At 37.5% G+C, this 13,323-nt stretch overlaps 1 protein-coding gene across 2 annotated transcripts in view; it reads left to right on the forward strand.

The window, feature by feature from the left end:
* Window positions 1-13,323, forward strand: part of ATRN (attractin) — a 185,008-nt gene that overhangs the window by 37,911 nt on the left and 133,774 nt on the right. For both annotated transcript variants that reach the window (XM_036244251.1, XM_036244252.1), the window contains exon 2: window positions 9,095-9,178. In XM_036244251.1, coding sequence (XP_036100144.1) covers window positions 9,095-9,178 — 84 coding nt within the window. The remainder of the gene's footprint in view (window positions 1-9,094; window positions 9,179-13,323) is intronic.

The following is a 13,323-nucleotide window of genomic DNA, read 5'->3' on the forward strand; positions in this document are numbered from 1 at the left end:
GTTGTTTTGTGGATATTGACAAACTGATTCTAAAGATTATATGGAGAGGCAAAATCCCCAAATCTTCAACACAGTATCGAAGGTGAAGAACAAAACTAGAGGACTGACACAATTTCAAAACTTACTGTAAAGCTACATTAATCAGGACAATATGGTACCAGTGAAAGAATAAACCAATAGATCAGTGGAATAAAACAGAGAACCCAGAAACTAAAGGCAAAAAAAAAAAGTCTTTAAAGCAGCCAGAGAGAAATGATGTATTACCTATATGGAACCCCAATTCAAATAACGATGTCTTATCTGAAACCATGGGGCCAGAGGAAGTGGCACAATATTTTTCAAATTAAAAGAACTATTAATTGTGAATTTTGTATCTAGCAAAACTGTCATTCAGGAATTAAAAGGAGCCCTGGCCGGTTTGGCTCAGCGGTTAGAGCGTCCGCCTGCGGTCCGGAGGAATTAAAAGGAAATAAAGACATTCTCAGATAATGGAAAACTAAAGGAATGTGTTGCTAGCAGACCTACCCTTAAAGAATGGATAATGGAAGTTGTTTAAACAGATAATAAATGATAAAGGAATGCATCTTGGAGAACCAGAAAAGAAGGAATAATGGAGAGAACAGAAATATGGATACATACAATAATCCTTCTCCTCTTGAGTTTTAGCAATCATTGATTATGATGGTTGAATAAAAAATTTAAAACTTTTAAATATGATATTTAAAATAGTGAAGATAGCCAGGTAGCTCAGTTGGCTAGAATGTCATTCCAATATGCCAAGGTTGTGGGTTTGATCCCCAGTCAGGGCACATAAAAGACTCAGCCAATGAATGCATAAATGGGTGGAACAGCAAAAATTAATATTTCTCTTTCTCCTTTCCTCTTTCTCTTTAAAAACCAATAAAGTTAAATTTTTTTTTTTAAATAGTGAAGGTAGAGCACCTAAATGGAAGTGAGGTTTTCCATACTCCACTCAAACTGGTAAAATGTCATTACCAATAGATTATTTTAAGTCACATATGTGTATTCCAATACCTAGGGTAACCATTAAGAAAACTATACAAAAGATAAAAACTATATAAATAAATCAAAGTGGAATCTCAAAAAAAACATGTTTGAGTGACCCTTCCTCCCCCATAAGAAGGCAAAAAGAGAAATACAGAAGAATGAGAACCAGAGAAATATAAAAAACAATTAATAGAGTGGCAAACTTCAGCCTTAATGTATCAGTAATTACCATAAATGTAATAATAATTAACCTTTTAAAAAATATGTTTTTATTTTATTTGTCAGAGAAAGAGGAAAGGAGAGCGATAGAAACATGGATGTGAGAGAAACATCAATGGGCTGCTTTCTGCACGCCCCCTGCTGGGCATCGAGCTCAAAACCCAGGCATGTGTCCTGACTGGGAATTGAACCAGAACCTCTTAGTCCATGGAACAACGCTCAATCCACTGAGCTACACTGGCCAGGCATAATAATTAACCTTAAATGTAAATGCAGAATGGATAAAAAAAAATGTGACCCAACTATAATGCTGCTTATAGGAAAGTCGTTTCAGATTCACCAGTGTAGTTAGGTAGAAAGTAAAAGAATGAAAAATTATTCCATGTGAATATTCTTTTTTTTTTTTTTTTATCCTCACCCGAGGATATTTTTCCATTTTTTTGTTCAGATAGAGTGGGAGGGAGAGAGGAAGAGAGAGAGCGAGAAACATCGATGTGAAAGGGACACATCGAGTGGCTGCCACCCGCACGACCCAACCAGGGCCGGGGACAAACTGCAACTGAGGTACATGCCCTTAGCGGGAACCGAACCCGGGTCCCTGTGGACCGCAGGCCGACGCTCTAACCGCTGAGCCAAACCGGCCAGGGCTTTTTTTTTTTTTTTTTAAAGCAGACATCGGCTATATTAATATTTGATAAATTGGACTTTAGAGCAAAGAAAATTACCAGTGACAAAGAGGGACATTGCTAAAGATGAAATTGACAGGTTAAATATTGCCAGGGGTCTCCTGGCCAGGGTGGCTCAGTGGATTGAGCATCATTCCATGGACAGAGGTCCTGTTTGGATTCCCGGTCAGGGCATATGCCCAGGTTGTGGGCTTGATTCCCAGTGATGGGCATGCAGGAAGCAGCCGATTGATTGATGTTTCTCTCTCACGTCAATGTTTCTATCTCTCGTTCCTTTCCTTTCTCTAAAAAATCAATGAAAACATATTTAAAAAAAAAAAATCGACTTTGTCATTTAAGAAAATATGTATTGCCTGGGATTATATATGGGGAGTGCTTAGGGAAGATGTGGTAGGGAGGTATGAGTGGTTATAAAGGGGCAATATGAGGAATCCTTGTAGTGTTGGAACTGTTCAGTATACGTGTTACTATGGTAGTGGATACATGAACCTGCACAAGTGGCCAAATTGTATAAACTTACACACAAACACAAATGAGTATTATTAAAATGGTGAAATCTGAATAAGATTGATTTAACAGTGTTAGTATTCTAGTTGTGATGTATTATAATTTTGAAACATGTTACCATTTGGGGAAACTAGTCAAAGTGTACAAGGAATCACTCTGTATAATTTCATATAACTGCATGTGAATCTATTGCTAAAATTTAAATTATTAAAATGGGTCAGGGAGACTAAGAAGACATGACAAATCAGTGCAGTGTGGGATTCTGGTTTGGATCTTGGAACAGAAAAAGGATATTGGTGAGATACTTTCACACAGGAGAGTCAGCAATTAGAATGATTAGAAACAGACAGAAATAAATTTTAAAGAATTTAAATGACAAGATCAATTTCAGCAGAGAATTAGAAAATATAAAAAAGAATTAATAAAAATTGAAAAAACAGTTAACTGATTTTGAGAACCTTAGACACAGATGAAGAGAGAGTAAGTGACTTATAAGATATATTGGAAAAAATACCTGGATAGATGCACAGAGAGGAAGAGATGAAATCATTTGAGTCCTGGCTGGTTTGGCTCAGCAATTAGGGCGTCGGCCTGCAGACCAGAGAGGCCTGGGTTTGGTTCCCACTAAGGTTGCATGGCTAGGTTGTGGTTTGTCCCTGGCCCTGGTTGGGGTCGTGTGGGTGGCGACCACTCGATGTGTCTCTCTCACATCGATGTTTCTCTCTCTCTCTCTTTCTCCCCCTCTCCCTCCACCTGTATCTCAAGATTGATGCAAAAATGTCCTCAGGTGAGGATAAAAAATAAATATATAATATGCATGCTCTTCCCACTCCCATACCAGTTCTTTCAGTTGAACTATTTGAGAGTAAGCTATATATATCATGACTCTTGACCCTTTAAAATACTTTAGCATGTATTTTCTATGAATAGTGATAGTTTTAAGAGACTTAAGTCTTATGGGACAACTTTCACCTTTAGTAAATTTAACAGTGATACAAGTATCCCCCACTTTTCAAAAGTTCACGTTTCACCCTTTCACTTTAACAAAAAGACTTACATTTGTATGTGTTTTTGCTAACCAAAAAAAATCCAAAGAGAATTTTTGCTTTTTGAGAAAACGTGAAAAGTGAGAACAGTGTTCAGCATTTTAGCAGTGAGCTGAGGATTAGCAAAGACAAAAGTTAGAAAAGACTAATAGAATTGATAAGCTAATGGAGAGATTGATAAATAGAAAAAGTTGCTGATATTAATAATGACAAAGGGGGCATCAGTATAGATTCTGTAGACAGAGGAAAAATCATAGAAGGATAGTGTTTATTCCAATAATTATAATAATAGATGAGGTAGAATTAGAGCATCAAACTAGGTAAATGGATTGTTATAATAAAAGGCACAATTTATGAAGATCTTACAGTCATAAGCTTGTTTGGCTTAATAGATAAATATATAAAGCAAAAATAATGTGAGAAATGTCATTGATGAAGGAGCTGTGGTATGAGATTTTAACATACATGTCTCAGAGTTAGAGTAAATGTAGATAAAAATTAAGAATATAAAGGAATTGCCGTAGCCGGTTTGGCTTAGCGGTTAGAGCGTCGTCAGGCCATGGACCAGAGCCCCGGGTTTCGTACCTGCTAAGGACACATACCTCGGTTGCGGTTTGTCCCTGGCCTCTGTTGGGGTCCTGTGGGTGGCAGGCAGTCGATGTGTCTCTCTTACATTGATGTTTCTCTCTCTCTTCCCCTACTCTCCCTCCCACTCTATCTGAAGATAAATGCAAAAAGAAAAAAGAATATAAAGAAATTGAATAGAGTATTCAATAAACCTAGTTATATGTGCATATATATAAATAGTATTTCACAGTCCTACAATAGCCCATTGTGTTTTTTTTAAATGTCAAAGGAACTTTGGTCAAAGTTTATCAGTGTCCAAAGTCATAAAGAAAATCTGAACAGATGAGAAAAGTTGAGGTTTTACAGACCATATTGTCTGGTAATAATACAAAAAATTAGAAAGAAATAGTTAATAAGATGACTCCTTTGAAACCGGCCTCCTGTGGAGGATTTACCTATTTTCCTTGTATTCATTTTTACTGTAGAATTACCCTCAGCATATTCACAAATTGGGAAATTGGTAGTAGCAAGGAGTTAGTTCTTTATATTTCTGTTTTTATATTGTCAAAATGTCTTTATGTTTTAATTTGATACCTTTGTGTGACAACTGCTGAAGTGGGCACAGGTAGTATCAGTGTCCATACCCAGATCTCTTATTATACTGTAAAACTTGACCTGAAATTTTAGGTTGATATTCCTGGCCTTTACCTTTCAACTCTGTCTAAATTTTCAGTAACCACTTGTTGGTCACTCACTAGAACATAGGGAATTTCTAATTAAAAACTGGTAACATTGAAAAGAAATAACACCTGATACAGAGGGAATATGGACAATAGAATATTTTCACATATTGCAGGTGCAAATGTGAATTGCTATAGCCTTTTGGAAAATAATTTGGCAGCCTAGTTAACAATTAAAATTCATATTCCTTTTGGCCTAATAAACCTCCTCCCAAGATTCTATTCTTAGAAATGAAAGCACAATAAGACCATATGTATAGGGATATTTATTGCAACAGTGTACATAATGTCAACCAACTGAAAACAAAATGAATGTTAGTAGGAGAAAGGCAGAAAAAAAAAAAAAGATATCTCCATAGGTTGGAATAATATACTACATGAAAAATAATGAATTAGACTTGGTAGTTGGAGAGAGTCCCACAACGTTTTGTTGAGTGAGAGAAGGAAGATGCACAAAAGTTTGCTTAATAATTAATTTGTGTAATAAAAAAAAATTATGTAAGAGAACCATGCATATATCATGGACTCATGAGTGTGAAGGAAAATAGTTAAGAATGCTTGCTAGTGGTTAAATGTTTATTTTGGTGGGGGGTAGGTAGGGGTAATGGGAAGAATTGTTCTTTAGTTGACAAAAAAGTCTGTGATTATATTGGTTCATTATAGTGTAAAATGATGTAAATGTGCATATTTAAAAATACTAAGTAAATATTTAAAATAAAAATGACCTTTTTTCCCCCCTAAAAGTGATTCTGATTTACAAATACCTGAGCATGTCCATGTGAAATCCATGGAAACTCTTAGGAGCAAAATAATCATGATAGAAAGACAAATTTTTTGAGGTAGGAGAGCCTAAAACAAAGAATTAAGTGCGCACATGTGGGCTCTCTTTGTGTCTGCTTTCTCTGTCTCTGTGTCTCTCTGTCGCTCTCTCTCAAACAATAACCAGTGGGAAATTTAATTACCCATAAAACTGGGGTGGTCTCTGTGTTGGTTGGTATTGTTCTTCAGGGACTTTTGCCTTCCTTTGATTTGTCACCCTGGGTGTTGGCTTTGTGTTCATTCTGCAGTACTTCTAGCTATAAAAATCCACTGTAGCAGAGTCCAGAGGGAGAAGTTTGGTCTCTTTGGATGTCTGTTGTAGGGTTTCTTGGGAGTATTTGTTGAGATGGAATTTGGGGTACAAGTTGGTTATAACAACTGTGAGAGGAAGGAGCTGGAAGCAGAACTGGGCAAAAGAAGAGCTTTGCCCTGGCCAGTTTGTTTCAGCAGTTAGAGCATCAGCCCTTGGACCAAAAGGTCTCTGATTCGATTCCTGGCCCTGGTTGGGGTTGTGCAGGAGGCAACCAATCAATGAGGCTCTCTCACTTTGATATTCCTCTCTCTCTCTCTCCCTCCCTCCCTTCCACTCTCTCTAAAAATCAATGGAAAAATATCCTCAGGTGAGGATTAACCAAAAAAGAGAAGAAGAAGAGTTTTAGTGCAGGCTTGACCAATGGGAGCTCCGGAGCAAGGATTGCTTGCGAGAGTTGTTTCATGTTGGCTTGAAATGCCCAGCCTTTATACCCTTGGCATTGTGGGCTGAGCTGGGAAGGCAGCTCCTGAAGGAACTGAGAGCTCTGGAGGCTGTCTGATGACCACACTCCCTGCTGCAGCTGGCAGCAAGTCCTTTCTTGAAGGGGGTATCTAGGTGACATATCTCTCTATCTACCACATTGTCTTTAAGAATCATTATATATTTCCTAAAAGTCCTTCATCAGACTTCCCCTCACATCTAAGTATTAGATTACGTGTTGTGACAAAGACTAATGATGACCCTTCATCGTCTTTCTCCACTTCTCTAGTAAAGAAAGTCCTGATTTTTACTGGATACATGGTCATCTGGGGTAATGGCTACATTTTTCAGCCTCTGTGTTTGGATTTGTCTAACTTTTGGCTGATGATTAAGTTGAATTGTTATGTTTGACTTAGAAAGGATATGTGCCTTGTTTTTTATCCCTCCTTCCTGCTGGGTGGAATGTGGGAATAATAGCTGGGAATAATAACTATCAATAATAATAATAGTATGAGCAGCATCTAGGATTATGAGGTGGAAGCCGCATGTTAAGGATGATAGAGCAAGATAGAGGAACATTATTAGGTTCTTGATGATCATGGAAATGCCTTATATGCTCTGGATTGCTTACCTTTGGACTTTATAAGTTAAGCCATTACTGTTTAGGTTTTTTTTGTCAGTTGCATTAGAACTTAATCTTAACTGATATACATTTCTAACCAATTATTGGCACAAGGCCCAGGAAAGTGATTGGCTCAGACTAACATTTTGGGGTGAATAGATGTTGGGGAGTCAGACACAGAGACATTTGTATCACTTAAGTATAGCAGAAGGAGAGAAGGACAAAGAAGTCAAGGGATTTTCAGGGCATGATAATTATGATAGACCATGGAATCTTAACTAGGGAAGTGGGAAAGTGAAATGTGTGGGTAGTGGGGGATGAACATAGAGAAGTGTTAAGCTTAGTGTATTGGAGGTCCCCGTGGGGCTGGTGACTCACGGGGAAGGGGAAGAAGGCTAAATGAATTGGGGAGAGAAGAGATGGTAGTATAGGAGTATAGGACACCTAAAATGAAGATTTTGGTAGTAGTGCTGTTACTGGTAATGACAAGACCTAGAGGAATGAGTAACTAAAGTGGGATGGAAGAAAGATTGTTAATGAGGAAATTAAGAAGTGGAGAGTCTGGGTTTTGGATGGAACATCTTGGATGTTGATGTAGTTGAGTGGAAGGCAGTGAACTAGAGGCTAATGTCTTCAGTGGGTGAGGAGAAGTAACTGGGATCTCAGTAGATATCTAGAAAAGTGAGGGAGGCTGATCCAGAAAAGCATCTGTTTCAGAGAGGCTGACATTGTTGATGGAAGTGGGAGGAAAAATGACCTGGAAACAGCAATGAGGAAGGAAATAGCATCCTTCTTAAATAATGCAAATTTCTATATAACAATATACTGGATACAAGTAGAAAGAAAAAGTAAACTGAGAAAATATAGTACATTTAACATACACGTAGGAACTTTTTAATATTAAAAATAGCTCCTAAACATTAAATTGAGAAAGACAACTTGGTCTCAAAGTGGGCAAAGAATGTGGAATCGGAATCTAAATTCATGTAGGAGGAAATGCAAATTACAAAACTTTTGAGAAGATTCAAACATCAAGGTTAGTACCAGTCAAAACATTAGTTAAATGCTAGAATATGCCTATCATATTGGCAAGACCTCAAAATATTGCCAAACTTCAGGTTTGGTATGAGTGTGAGAAGATAAATTCAACTGCTCATGGAGGGTTATAGATTGCCACTTCAGCAGCAGCAGCTTAAATGGCTGTGATGGGTCTATTGTGTATTGTGGCTTGACGGGCTTGCCCATCACTATTATGCTGTCTATAATGTTACTGTATTAAATACTTAAACTGTTACTGTGTGATTGTATATAACAAAACCAACTCATTTATAAATACATTCTTGTGGCCTTTTTTAGGTACAAAGTATGATTTTCCCCATCTTATCTGGAAAGATTTAGGTTTTTGTTTTGTTTGTTTTTATCCTCACCCAAGGACATTTTTCGATATTTTGTTCAGATAGAGTGGGAGGGAGAGAGAGAGAGAAACATCGACGTGAAAGGAACACATCGAGTAGCTGCCACCCGCACGACCCAACCAGGGCCGGGGACAAACTGCAACCGAGGTACATGCCCTTAGCGGGAACTGAACCTGGGTGTTTCCAGACCGCAGGCCAACACTCTTAACTGCTGAGCAAACTGGCCAGGGCTAGGTATTTTTTTTTTTTTTTCATTTGTGTTGGTTTTAGTATGTTTGTATCTCCTTTTTTGGGGGGTTAATCCTCACCTGGGGATATTTTTCCATTGATTTTTAGATAAGAATGGAAGTGATAGGGGTTGGGAGAGAGAGAGAGAGAAAAAGAGAAACATGGATGTGAGAGAGATACATCAATTGGTTGCCTCTCCCATGACCCAGACTGGGGCCAGGGAGTGAACCTGCAACCCAGGTATGTGCCCTTGACCATGAATCGAACCCATGACCCTTTGGTCTGCAGGCCAGCCCTCTAACCACTGAGCAAAACTGGCCAGGGCTGTTATCTCCTTTACTTAAGTATGCATTTGTTTAATCTGTATATGTGTAATCTGAATATAACTATCCAGTTATTTTCTTCTGGTTATATAGTGTGCATTAATGTACTCACTATTTATACTGAGAATAAAGAAAGATATTGCTAATATATAAAATTGATGGATTTTTTTTTAAATTACAGACTAACTGGATCTTCTGGGTTTGTAACGGATGGACCTGGAAATTATAAATATAAAACGAAGTGTACATGGCTCATTGAAGGACAGTAAGTAGTAATGGCTAATTAAAATTTTTTTTCACGATAGAGCTTGGAGTGGCATTACTGTTCATATAAGTAAAATTAACAATCCGTTGCATAAAGTACTTAATATATTTTTTATTTGATAACTGATTTTACAAGTAAATTTGATTTTGTTTTTCTTAATCTTCGCTGTTACTTAAAAAAAAACAAAACATTTTGTGTTGATTTAATGCTCCAGATGAATTTACATACCAGAAATATGTATATTTTCAGTTGTATTAGTTAAACTGTTGAGTTATTTATTTATTTATTTTTATGTTTTTTCATCCTCACCTGAGGACATTTTTCCATTTTTGTTCAGATAGAGTGGGAGGGAGAGAGAGAAAGAGAGGGAGAGAGAGAAATATCGACGTGAAAGAGACACATTGAGTGGCTGCCTCCTACACTAGTGCAACTGGGGCTGGGGACAAACCACAACCGAGATACGTGCCCTTAGCAGGAACCAAACCCAGGTCTCTCTGGTCCATGGGCCGACCCGGCTAGGGCAAATGTTATTGCCCAGACAACTTCTCTGGGCTCCCATACCCCTTCAGCTGTTGCCTTTTTTTTTTTTTTACCTTCAGCAAACCTTTAAAGTAGTGTTTCTCAAACTATTTGGTTTTAGGACCTCATTACACTCTTAAATTTATAGAATTCTAAATAACTTTTGTTTTTATGGGTTATATCTGTGTTTACTATATTAAAAATTAAAACTAAGAAATATTATTTAATTCAGTTTAAAAACAATACTAGACCCACTATATGTTAGCACAAATGACATATGTGAGTGAGTGTGATTGTGTGTGTGTGTGTGTGTGTGTGTGTGTGTATTAATCCTCACTCAAGGACATTTTTTCCACTGATGATTTTTTTAGAGACAGTGTTGGGATAGGGAGAGAGAGAGAGAGGGAGAGACAGACAGACAGGCATGTGAGAGAGACACTTCGACTAGTTGTTTCCTGCACACATCCTAATTGGGGTCAGGATCGAACCTGCAACCCAGGTACGTGCCTTTGATTGGGAATCGAACCCACAATCCTTTAATTCATGACACTCCAACCACTGAGCAGTGCCACTAGGGCACAAATTACATATTTTTATGAAAAAGAAACCCTGTATTAAAAAAATTAAGTTAATGAAATGAATAGCATTGCTTTACATTTTTGTATATCTCTTCTCTGGATTAATGGAAGACAGCTGGATTATCATATTTTCTTCTACATTCACTTTGTTACAATATGTTAATTGTGATTGAAGTATGTGAAAATAATTAGGCTTCACTTGAATAAGCAGTGGGAATAAGGGGATTTTCATAGCCCTTTAAAATAACTGTAGGTGGTCTTTGACAAATGGTAATTTCTTAAAAGTAAATTGCAATGTGGAATCTGAAACAATTTGAATGAACTTTTAGAATTTTTTAAATTAAAATTAATTGGGTTTTTTTTGTACTTTGAATGGATCTTTAACCTGTGATTGGTTTTGTAACATGATATGTAGGTAATTTGGAAAACATTGGCTCACTGAATTATGCAGATTTCCCAAATGCTGATATATTTCATTATATAATATATATATATATAATACTTAAATAATATATATATACATAAATCACATTAGGCCCTGGCCATGTAGCGCAGTTGGTTAGAGCATCATCCCATATGCCAAAATTGTGGGTTCAGTCCCTCCTCAGGGCACATATAATAGCCTATGAATGTATAAATAAGTGGAACAACAAAAATTGATGTTTTTCTCTCTCTCCTTCCCTCCTCTCTCTCACACTCTCTCTAAATTATCTTTAAAAATCACTAGTCTCATTGGTTAATAACATTAATCTCATCAGAAAGTTTTAAATATTAGGACGTTGTATCTAGGTGGCAGATATCTATTTTTTAAAGCTCTAATTATTGCTTGAAAGCTTGTATTTTATCTTTGGCAACAAATACTGTGATTTTTTTTTCTTTGGCGTGACAGTCTTGCTCATTTTCAAGAAAATATCTGCCATATATCCAATTCTGAAAAACCATAGTTTGTCACTTGTTCTTTCAAGTAGAAATGGTAAATCGTGTTCTAAGAGAAAAGCGACTAGTGCAGCTCATAACTCAAACAATTGCAAAAGTGATTTTCCTTAAGATCATTGTACTTTGTTAGGTAGCAGAAATGCTTTATGCATGCTTCCCATGTTGACATGCAGAATATTAAAAAGATGTATACTATATTTTTACCATGTAATAAATCGATGCTTAAATGAAACTATCATTCTTTTTTTTTTTTCCTGTGAGAGTGGTGGCGAAGAAAAACAGTGATTATTAGTACAGTTTGGTGCTACTGTCTTGCTTCATTCCATAATGTCAGCAGTTTCACCCACTATTGCTCTTGCACCATTAGTAAATGCCAATATGGCAATGAGGCACATGATAGCTTAGTATTAATTATTATGAACATAGTCTTGACTTCTTAGGCCTCCTAAAAGGGTCCCAGGGCCCCTGGCACTTCTGTGGATCACACTTTGAGAACTTGTGCTCCATTGTCCGCCTTTGTCCTTTCTGTCAGTTCATTCCCATCTAGGGTCCTCCACCATTGTTCTGCATGTGATCTCAGTGGTTGCTCTTCCTCAGCCTAAGCAAAAAATAATTTCTCTTTTCTCTTATCTACACATTCAGCCTGTCCATTTTCCCTCTAGACTATCTCCCAAATCCTTCTACATTCTTTTTGTCATATTCATCTCTGCAATTATTGTAAGAACCATTACCCTTACTTTCTTGGGGCCCTATATAACAGCCTTGAAATTGGCCTTTTGATTTTTGCTTTTGCCTCTTGCCTACCTCTTCTTAATCTCATGTCATTCCCTTGATTTGCTGTTTCAGACGTGCTGATTTTCTTCATATTGCTCCAGCATATTTTCTTTCTTCCTGAGACTTTAAGATGGTGCTGTTTCCTCTGCCTGAAACATTGTTCCCAAGCTTTCACATGGTTTATCTCTTGTCATTATAATCTCCTTCAAAGCTTTCTGGGGTATTTCTTTTCTTTTTGAAAACTTTTTTTTTTTCCTTTATTGATTTTTAGAGAGAGAGGAAGTGAAAGGGAGAGAGAGAGAGATAGAAACATCGATGAGAGAGAACATCGATGAGAGAGAACATCGATTGACTGCCTCCCACATGCCCCCCACTGGGGGGTCAGCCCACAATCTGGGCATGTGTCCTGGCCGGGAATCGAACCGGTGACCTCTTGATGCATGGGTCGATGCTCAGCCACTGAGCCACAATGGCCGGACTGGGGTATTTCCTCACCACTTGTACTACCATATCACATTTCCTTTAATTTCTTCACAGTACTCATCACCATCTGAGTTAACATGTTTATGTATTTATTTAGTTGTTTGCTTAGAAATGTTAGTTAGACAAATAAGCATGAGGTAGAGGAAAAGTCTAGACTGGAGACATATAATTAGGCATCAGCAGGAGCTAAATGGTGTTGCTAATACCAAGAGTTTTTTGAGCGGAGTGTTTTAGCTGAAGCCAGGTTAGAGAGTGAAGGGGTGAGTGGGATATGAGGAAATAGAGAAAGCAGTCTTCTGTAGAGTTTTACCCTATTAAGAGGAGAAAGGGATGGGTGGGGCAATAGCTAGAAGAAGAGTTGGGATTTGAAGCTTTTTATGTTTTGTTGTTTTTGTAAATGTGATTAAAAAGTGTGGATGTGGAAGTTCCAGATAAGAGGGAGATGTTAAATATTTGAGAAATGGAAGGAGAAGTAGGTAGGTGTGTATCTGTTTTGGAAAATGGGGATTTGAGGGATTTTTGAGCATAAGCAGAGAGGTGGGATTGAATGGTTTGAGATAGTAATTGAGATGAACAATTGTGGAGAGGGAGAGAGAGAGTAGTAGGATTGCTGGCAGAATTGAAGTGCCATTAGAACTTGGTGAGCAGTGACTAGTACTGGAACCAGCCTACTCAGTGGTGTGGCTTTCTAGGCATAGCTTAGTTTTCTTTGGATTCAGTCTAAGTCAAAGCAGGTAACTGTTTTCCTATAGACCAGGGCTTTTGCTAGGTAGTTCCATGATAAGTCAGGGGGGCAGGTAAGTTTAGAAAATTGGCAGGTGTGTTTATGAAATGATGTATCTTGGAATCTTAAGT

The sequence above is a fragment of the Molossus molossus genome, unplaced genomic scaffold, assembly GCF_014108415.1.
Source record: "Molossus molossus isolate mMolMol1 unplaced genomic scaffold, mMolMol1.p scaffold_m16_p_6, whole genome shotgun sequence".
Taxonomy (NCBI): Eukaryota; Metazoa; Chordata; class Mammalia; order Chiroptera; family Molossidae; genus Molossus; species Molossus molossus.